This window comes from Bison bison, unplaced genomic scaffold (assembly GCF_000754665.1).
Source record: "Bison bison bison isolate TAMUID 2011002044 unplaced genomic scaffold, Bison_UMD1.0 scf7180017864487, whole genome shotgun sequence".
Taxonomy (NCBI): Eukaryota; Metazoa; Chordata; class Mammalia; order Artiodactyla; family Bovidae; genus Bison; species Bison bison.
The window spans coordinates 659,083-669,375 of record NW_011495047.1 but is presented as its reverse complement, the minus strand read 5'-3'; the positions used below and the strand labels follow the sequence as shown (position 1 = coordinate 669,375).

The following is a 10,293-nucleotide window of genomic DNA, read 5'->3' as shown; positions in this document are numbered from 1 at the left end:
TGACCAACAGGAAAATAAACTTCCTCGTTTACTCTTCTTAAAAATCAGAAAAACTAACATCATACATTAATGCATCAGTGGAATCTTGAAAAATGATACAGGTGAACCTATTAGCAGGGCAGGAATAGAGACACAGATGTAGAAAATGGACATAATGGACATGTGGACATCAGGGTAGGGGAGGGGAGGGTGGGTTGAACTGAGCAATTAGGATTGCCATATATACACTACCATGTGTAAAACAGACAGCTAGTGGGAACCTGTTGTATAACACAGGGAGCTCAGTTCTGTGCTCTGTGATTACCTAGATAGATGGGATGGGAAGGAGGCGCAGTGGGACGGAGGTTCAAGAGGGAAGGGATATATATACACATATAGCTGATTCCCAGGTGGCACTAGCGGTAAAGAACCTACCTGCCAATGCAGGAGACATAAGAGACTTGGGTTCGATCCCTGGGTAAAGAAGATCCCCTGGAGTAGGAAACGGCAACCCACTCCAGCATTCTTGCCTGGAAAATCCCACGGATAGAGGAGCCTGGTGGGCTACGTCCAGAGAGTTGCAAAAAGTCAGACATGACTAAAGCGACTTAACACGCCTAGCCGATCTATGTTATTATACAGCAGAAACTCACACAGCGTGGTAAAGCAAGTACGTGCTGTGCTGTGCTTTGTCGCTCAGTTGTGTCTGATTTGTGACCCCATGGACTGTAGCCCACCGGGCTCCTCTATCCATGTGGATTCCCCACGCAAGAATACTGGAGTGGGTTGCCATGCCCTCCTCCAGGGGATCTTCCCTACCCAGGATCAAACCCAGGTCTCCCACATTGCAGGTGGATTCTTTACCATCTGAGCCACCAGGGAAGCCCGTGAATACTGGAGTGGGTAGCCTCTCTCTTCTCCAGGGAATCTTCCCAACCCAGGAATTGAAGTGGAGTCTCCTGCGTTACAGGCAGATTTTTTAACCAGCTGAGCTACCAGGGAAGCCCAAAGCAACTATACCCCCAAAAATAAATAACACATGTCCGTGTATGAAAAAAAACACCACAATATTGTAATTATCCTCTAATAAAATACATTAATTTTTTAAATGTATTAGATATACATAATATATACAGAAGGATATAAATCATGTTTTTGTAAAATATAAATCATCCAAGTAAAAAAAAACTCATGTGAATGTACCACAGGATCAGCCAACATAAAGTCTAACACCGGCACGATGCTCGCCAATCGACGCGCTCCTGGCCAAGTCTACCACTCTCCTCCTCATTCTCGGAAACAGCCACTAGACAGAAGGTGGCTGCCTTTTACCTCCTTTTGAACTTTAGAAAGTTATACATGGCATAATATTCTTAGACCTGCTTTCTTCACTCCACATTATGTTTCCAAGATTTAGCCATATTATCACACATAACTGCTGTTCCATTGTTTTCATTGCTCTTCAACACTGCTTTGAGTGAAAGTACTACAATATATTTGCCTACTCTGTCACCAATGGACTTTGGGGAATTTCCCAGCTTTTGCCACTACAAATATGTGATGCATTTTCCCTAGAGGATATGTCTCTAAGAAAATTGTTTGTGCCATTTTACTTTCCTATCTTTATGGGTTCCCAGTAATGCACATAATTGCCAGCACTTGAGATTATCAGACTTAATTTTGGTCAGTCCAGTGAGTATACAAAAGTATTTCATTGTGACCTTAATTTGCATTTTCATCATTATTTTTTAGGTTGAACAGCTTTTTGTATATTTAGTAATAACTCCTATTCTCTCTTCTATGAACTTCCCGTGTAGGTCACTCGCCCCTTTCTTCTACTGGAATGCTTATCTTTTCCTTATTGATTTGTGCCATTTTATATTGTGAGTGCTAATCCTAAAGAAGTTACATGCTTATTAACACCTTCGCCAGGTTTGTGGCTAGACTTCTCATTATCTTTATGGGATCTCTTGATTAACTGAAGTTCTTGATTTTCATACAGAGAGTTCGATTAACATTTCATAAAGAAGAAAAGCAATGATTTGAAGCTCTCTGACCCTGAGACCATTTCTTCCCAGGTCACAAGACCCAATGTAAAAAGCATCACCAAGGCAGACTGGCAATAACCTTTAACAGGAGGATGAACAAGTCTGCCATTTCCTACTTTCTTTGGAGTAGGAAATGACAACCCACTCCAGTGTTCTTGCCTGGAGAATCCTATGGACAGAGGAGCCTGGCAGGCTAGAGCCCACCGGATTGCAAAGAGCTGGACATGACCAAGCAACTAAGCACGAACACATCTCTACGTGAGATGGTTTGGGAGCACCTCTGCCTGAAAACCTTAATCAAATAGAAAAAAAAAAGCAAATTTTCTCTAGTCTTCTACCTCAGGAGCTAGCCTGTTCACGCAGGTACAGAACATGTGTTATCAAGGACTGAGTTTGAAGCTAAGACACCTGCCCATATCACATGACTGCATGCAGCAAGGGATGAGGCAAGTACACAAGAGGGTTTGCTGTTACTCATTCACACAAAAATAGTTACTATTTTTGCTGGTACATTCTGAAGCACCTGACACATTGTAGATTCTGTGACTGTGTTTCCAAAGAATTAGAGCAGTTAAAACGTCTGGAAAGTAAGACTCTCACATGGACAGAGGAAATATGAGAACTTTCCAGTTAGTAAGCCCTAGGGCAAATAAAAACAGGCTTAACACCTATAAAGTAATGAACTCATTACGGGTGATTAGGTGGATGCAAATTGACAAGGTGGATTATGATAAATGCCCAGAGCTGGGGATCGGAATCCAGGAATTTTACTCAATTTTACTCAAGGTTCTGCCACGAAATAGCTGTGCAACCTTAATCACTTTAGGTTTTCGCACCTCACAGAAAAAATCAGTTTCCATGAAGAAGTCATATTGTATAAGTCAAGATATAAATGCAGGAAACCAAAAGATCAAATATCTTGCTGATTTTAAACAGAGTGTTAAACTGACAAGGTGCTATAACAACCTATCATATGAAAAAGTAAAAGTCTTCTTTCATTAGAAGTATAATTTGAGGGAAAAGTGAAGATGTGTGCGTGTGTGCTGTCTCTTCAGTCGTGTCCAACTCTTTGCACCCCTATGGACTGTAACCCGCCAGCCTCCTCTGACCATGAGATTCTCCAGTCAAGAATTCTGGAGTGGGTTGCCATGCCCTCTGCCAGGGGATCTTCCCGATCCAGGGATCGAACACAGGTCTCTTGCCATCTCCTGCATCCCGGGCAGATTCTTTACTGCTGAGCCACTGGAGAAGCCCCAAAGTAAAGACGAAAGACCCCAAAGCAGCAAAAGGACTTTTTTAAAAGCTTCATCTTTAAAAAAAAAAATTATTGAGGTATAGTTGACTTACAGTACTATATTAGTTTCAAGGATACAGCATAGTGATTCCATATTTCTACAGAGTCTCAGAAGAGAAATGCCAAAATGTTTACTGATACAGCAGTCCCCAAGGTTGTGCGTTTCTAACAGACTCCCAGGTGCTGCTACTGTTGCTGCTCCAGTAATAATAATTTTTTTCAATAATCCTTCCATAATAATATAATCCTCAATAATAAAATCGTTGAGAAGCATTATGTTAAAAGAACTGAAATTATTCAGCTTTCCCAAGGGCTTTCCAACTGATTAAGGTGAAAAAAATAGAGTGGGGAGCATTAGGTAAAAGGGCAGATTTCTCTGGAAAGAGTAACTGTGGAACCACTTGAGGGGGTTACTGCTGTGAAAGTGCCCACTAAAAAATCTTTTAAAGTATAACAGATTCTTAACTAACTTGATTCTGTACAGTCCTTTCTTAAGGAAGGGTAATTATTAGTAGTTTTTAAGAATTTCTGAGATACATCCCTCTGACAGTTTGATGTCCATTATAGACCTACTTCTTGGGGGAAAAATACATAATCATAGTCATAAAATATTTTATTCAATTTCAGAGATTCATAGAATCTCCAACTTCCATCTTGGATCTTCCGTAAGAAACCAGTGGAGTAGGATTTCATAAGTTCCTCCCCATCTTTAGACATCTTTTAAAAGACTTATTTTTTAATGAAAAAGGAAAAGTCAAATTATCCATTTCTCTGGAATAAATGAGCAGCCCTTGCACAATCAACGAGTGTTTGCTGACACCTAGTGGTAAGCATAAGAGTCACAGCTTCTCACTCGTTTTCCTCAAAATATCAAGAAATTTTGAAGTCTTTTTATAAATTTAACCAAATCTCATTAAATGTAATTATTTTATTCTTCTCCTATGAGTTATGAAACTCCCAATAAAACACAAATTCTCTAACCCTGACTTCATGGTTTTTAAGTTTGTACTTCTGGTTGTCTTGAAACAATAGCAAGGGGTTGACTGATTTAAACAGTGTATATGTGAAAGCCACACCTTCTCCCAGAAAAAAAAAAAACTGTAGCAGCATTTATTAAATATTAGGACCTAGGAATGGTTGATTCTATGTTTCCCTGGCGACTGGGAGGGTAAAGAATGCTCCAGCAATGTAGGAGACCCAGGTTTGATCCCTGGTTCGGGAAGATCCCCTGGAGGAGGGAGTGGCTATCCACTCCAGTATTCTTGTCTGGTGAATACCATAGACAGAGGAGACTAGCAGGCTACAGTCCAGGGGTCACAATGAGTGGAACACGTCTGAGCAACTAACAGTTTATGTTTCCACCATTTCCCAATTCCCTTATTTATTCTTTCATCAAACATTGATTTTGCATGTCCCCTAAGCCAGGACAGTTCTTTGCATAGGAGTGAGAGCAGAGAAACAGATATATTAACTTAAATTTTCTACCATATCCTAAATATCCTACTGCAGAGTCTTAAGTAGAATAATACTCTCTTCTATAATGTTCTGCTTATACACATGATGATAATAAGACCCTCATATTCTGGTATTTTAAACAAGGGTTATTTCTCCTCCCCCAACTTTTCCCCCTCCTCTCCTTCCTCCTTCTGGTCTAAGACGATCCAGTGTAAACTGCCATCACAATAGTATTATACATCATGGAATTTTTGTCCAAGTTCAGATGAAGCGATGCTTTTATCACTATAAGTCTTTTACCCACAGTCAAGTTGCAAACACATAAATTAGAAATGTAACTTAAAGCATTACACAGAAAACATGAGGGTAAATGGTTTTTAAGTGCACAGGTACAAGATGTATGACTATGCAAATAAGATAATCAGGTGGTTTAGCTGACCCTGTAGTGATTAATGGCAATTTCATCCCTGAAACATTCTTTTTCTGAAGCTCAGTGGGCAGTTAGTATGCGTTGTGAGCTTCATGGGAAAATCAAGCCTTGCACTTTGCATTCTAACCCCCTCACCCCACAAAGACATAGCTTCCCATGCCATATTTTACAAAACTTAAAGGGCTTCCCAGGTGGTTCAGGGGTAAAGAATCTGCCTGCCAATGCAGGAAATGCAGGTTCAATCCCGGGAAGATCACCGGAAGAAGGAAACAGCAGCCCATCCTAGTATTCTTTCCTGGAATATCCCACAGACAGAGGAGCCTGGCGGGCTACAGTCCACAGGGTCGCAAAGAACTGGACATGACTTAGCGACTAGAGAGCAACAAACTACAACAAAGTTTAAAGTAATGAGAGATCATGGTTATTTTACTGAGTTACGGCTCAGATAATTACCTGGACTTTACAGAATAAAAGGATAATGTCAACATTGACCCTTTTGCCTATAATAAGATTCAGGACCTGAGCACACTAATGTGCAAGATATTTCCAGCCGGATGATGTAATCCCTTCGCTAGTACTTCCAGTAGGCAGACATTTCCAGCAGCCCCACCTCAGGAGACCAAGAGACTATTTTCTCCCTGATGCTATGCTGCCATTGAAACTAGTATTCACAACTCAGAATCACTTTCCCCGTCATCACAGAACTGCTGTCAAAAATATGTGATAAATTTTTTGCTGTTATTAATACGACAAAAAAAGCTATTATGAGTCATCTTAATAGGCGGTCCTCAGTGCTAACTATCACTTTACATGGGGATCAGAGAAAACTTTTTCCATAGGAACAAACAGAAAAATTGAGTCAATATTGGTGATGGACAGGGAGGCCTGGCGTGCTGTGATTCATGGGGTTGCAAAGAGTTGGACCCAACTGAGCGACTGAACTGAACTGAACTGAGAGCATGAATTACCAAAAAGATGTAGTTAACCAAAGTATGCTAATTTCACACCTACTCTTTATAAAACAAATCTGGTGATTTTACTGACCGTCGAGGGGCAGAACCAAGCAGCTGAAGGCAGACACCGTCGCATTAGCCAAGACTTGGCAGGGAGCACCACACACGGCAGCTGAGATGTTCCCGGGAGAAAATCCTGCTCCAAACACGTGCACGAGCCTCCCGCCTAGGCGGCCTTTAAAGACAAAATGAGGAGTTTACCATCACAGAGGCAAATCTTTTTTTTTTTTTCTCAAAATTCAAACCTATGCTTTCTTGCTGCCCACCCTTCTTTCCATGCCTAATGGAGTCCACACAATTGGCCTGAGATCCCTGATTTTTTCAGTTTCCTCTCACTAAGATCTGAGCTCTGAAGCCCGTTCTGTCAAACCCCAGTCATACTCAACAACCTATGAAAAGTGTCATATGATTCTTATGTATGAAAATAATGCTTGTTTATAGTTTATAAACTTTTTATACAGGAGAGTACAAAATGAAAGTAAAACTTCCCTTACCTACTCATCTCACTCCCCAGAAAAAGACATATCTAGTTTCTTGTGAAGCCTTTAGGATTTTCTAAAGCATATAGACTATTTTACTACAAACTGATCATTCTATACATAGCATTCTACGACTTGTTTTTTTTAATTAGAAATGCAGCATAAACATCTTTCCAAGTCTCTCTCTCTCTCTATATATATATATAGAGAGAGAGAGAGAGAGATCCAGCTCTTCATTTTAATAGACACTTAGAATTCCATTATATGATTATGCCCTAATTTACTGAGCAATTTTCCTGTTGATTGCTGAAAGTAAAAGTGAAAGTCACTCAGTCCTGTCTGACTCTTTGTGACCCGATGGACTATACAGTCCATGGAATTCTCCAGTCCAGAATACTGGAGTGAGTAGCCTTCCCCTTCTCCAGGGGATCTTCCCAACCCAGAGATTGAACCTAGGCCTCCCACATTGCAGGAGGATTCTTTACTAGCTGAGCCCCCAGGGAAGCCCAAGAATACTGAAGTGGGTGGCCTATCCCTTCTCCAGGGGATCTTCACAACCCAGGAATCGAACCTGGGTCTCCTGCATTGCAGGCAGATTCTTTACCAACTGAGCTATCAGGAATAGTTCCATAATTTCTCCCCTTTTGCTGCAATTAAAAGTGCTGCAATGGACTATACACTTATATGAACAAAAATGATGCAAACTCTTAGACGTGGAATTACTAGGTCAACAGAAAAGGAAATTTTTAGTTTGGAAAGATATGGCCATATTTCTCTCCAAAATAATGTTGCCCTGGTTTACACTTCTACCGGCCATGTAGGAAGTATGCCTATCCAATGGGTAAAGTCAAGACAATATGTTTTGCTTCAGTATGAGAACCAATAAAGGAAAATGCTGGTTGAAATCTCTAGGCCATGCTGAGATTCCAGCTTCTCCCACCTTCATGTCAAGTCTGGGTGGTACTTACACAGCCATCTGACCAAGTTTTTGCCTGGGTACATTCTTACCCCTGCCCTCTTGCCTAAAAATCATGGATTCTTAGAGAGTTGAAAGGGGAACTAGGGAGGAAAAACCAGCCCCAACCTTTTATCAAATAAGAATGCTGAGGCTTAAAAAAGTTACCCAGCTAACATAGTAACAGACTTAGAAACAAGCCCCAATCCCTATAGTATCTCACCCAGCTGAGGACAGACACATTTGTTCCAAAAAATGGATTGGTACTTCTTCCGTCTAAGACCCTACTCCATGACTTCTAAACTTTCTGCGTTACAATCACATTTGAACTATCTTAAGTGTGTTCTTTGGAAGGAATTATGCTAAAGCTGAAACTCCAGTATTTGGCCACCTCATGCAAAGAGTTGACTCATTGGAAAAGACTCTGATGCTGGGAAGGATTGGGGGCAGGAGGAGAAGGGGACGACAGAGGATGAGATGGCTGGATGGCATCACCAACTCGATGGACGTGAGTTTGGGTGAGCTCCAGGAGTTGGTGATGGACAGGGAGGCCTGGCGTGCTGCAATTCATGGGGTCAAAAAGAGTCAGACACGACTGAGCAACTGAACTGAACTGAACTGAAGTGTGTTTATGTGCTAAGTCACTTCAGTTGTGTCTGACTCTTTAAAACCCCATGGACTGTAACCCACCAGGCTCCTCTGTCCATAGGGTTCTCCAGACAAAAATACTGGAGTGGGTTGCCATGCCTCCTCCAGGGGATCTTCCCCACCCAGGGATGGAACCCACATCTTTTATGTCTCCTGCATTGGCAGGTGGGGTCTTCGCCACTAGCGCCACCTAGGAAGCCCCATCTTAAATGCAGGAAGACATTAAGGGAACAGAAACCCAAACCTTCCCTGTAAGAAAAGGCAAAGCACACTGCAGTATATCTCAAAGGAGAGAAAGTTCAACCAATGCAGCTGTACTGCACAATTGGCCTGTTATTTATGGAGTATGAATTCATGTGTGAAATAGTACAAAATGATAAAAATTAATCATATTTAATACGTTTAAAACAATTCAAATTGGCAAATAGGTCTAAAAATAGATGAAGGCATTTATGCTCTACTTAAATGATCAAATTATGAGCTCTTACAAATGGTATTATTTAATTTAAAACACAAATTAAAGTGGGTTAATGCATCAAATTAAAAGACAATCAAACACTTAGAGAATATGCACAATCTCCCCAACAACAAAAAAAAATGCCTCATAATTGGAGCATGACAAAGTTTTAGGAGGAAGCTGGGACTGTAAGAGGCCAACCGGCTTCTCTCTTCTTCTGTTGTTCAAACTGATGCTGATTTCCTACCTTGTAGAGTGGTGAGAGGAGCTATTAATTCACTTACATAAAGAAAGCTCTCTGCCTCATCTGTCCGACTTACCAAAATTCTCAGTCACTGCTGTGATGGTCACTCTGGAAGTGAACACCAGGATGGACGAGGCCCACCCTCTCATGCGGTCGTAACCTCTGACTTGGTACTCCCCGGTCGGAAGGGATGGGACCACACAGTGGAGAAGGGTATGGTTGCCAGAGACACCCACACAAGGGGACATCCCAATAAAAATGCCTACATTTGCAGCTCCTGAGATCCGGGCTACCGAAAAGGTTAAGACATCTTCAGTCTGAGAAACAGAGAGCAATTCAGGAGTGAAGGCACTGCTGTAACCAATGACACCCATCTGATAGGAAAGTCCATCTACCTCTATGACCAGGGCAGCAGAGCCATTCCCTGCAGGAACAGCACATTGGATGAGCTCAGAGCCGAGGCTCACGGTCAGGCAGGCCTGCTGGCCAATGTAGACTAATGTGGAGTTCAGTCCCTTCAGGGCTGTGCCCTCCAAGGTCAAGAGGCTTCCACCATGGAGGCTGAAATTCTTGGGGAAATAATGAAACACTTGAGGCCAAACATGGAAGTGTCTGGACAAGTTACCAGAACAGGCATACCCATATCTTGCATGAAAAACAGATAGGTAGTGAGGTCCAGGGGACAAGTCACTTATCCAGCACGCCACGTGGCTTGCATTATGGAAAGCCACAGTGCAAGCAAGACGATCATCCACAAACACCACTGGCTCATCAGCCGTGATACCTAACCTCTGACCCCTAACCAGCACTGTGGTCAGAGACCCACTGATGTTTGTGGTCCAATCATCCACGATAGGAGTTGTCTCTTCACACAAGAAAAGAGTACAATTCCCCTGACACGTGCTGGGAAGTCCATTCACCAGGATAGTGACATTCAGGGCGAAGGAAGTACCAGGCAAGGGGTCACCCACGGGGGTAATCCGGCAGAGGATTGTCTGGTCCCCCAAACTCAAAATCACACAAGTAAAGGGACCTGAGAGGTCAACCTCCACTGACCCCCTGCTGGAGTGGAGAGCCAAGCCCCTCACTGTGAGAACAGTCCCTCCGCAAGTGGACCCGCGTGTTGGGAAAATGGAGGTTATCTGAGGCATCACCACACACTGCTGGGGCACCGCAGACATGTCAGCAAACCCCATCTGCCTCTGGTGTACTTGGAGAGGATACAGGCCGGCCTCCAAAGTGTCAAGAGGAAAAGCGCACCCAGCCGGGCTCAAGTTGCTCCCAGGAGATG

The 10,293-nt window shown here is 42.4% G+C and overlaps 1 protein-coding gene across 1 annotated transcript in view; it reads right to left on the bottom strand.

The window, feature by feature from the left end:
* The window catches only part of PKHD1 (polycystic kidney and hepatic disease 1 (autosomal recessive)), a 443,812-nt gene that overhangs the window by 364,583 nt on the left and 68,936 nt on the right, over window positions 1–10,293 (bottom strand). The window contains exons 33-34 of the mRNA XM_010863025.1: window positions 9,079–10,293; window positions 6,251–6,394 (exon numbers count right to left, since the gene is read on the bottom strand). The exon at window positions 9,079–10,293 is cut by the window's right edge and continues 10 nt beyond it. Of these exons, the coding sequence (XP_010861327.1) occupies window positions 6,251–6,394; window positions 9,079–10,293 (1,359 nt within the window). The remainder of the gene's footprint in view (window positions 1–6,250; window positions 6,395–9,078) is intronic.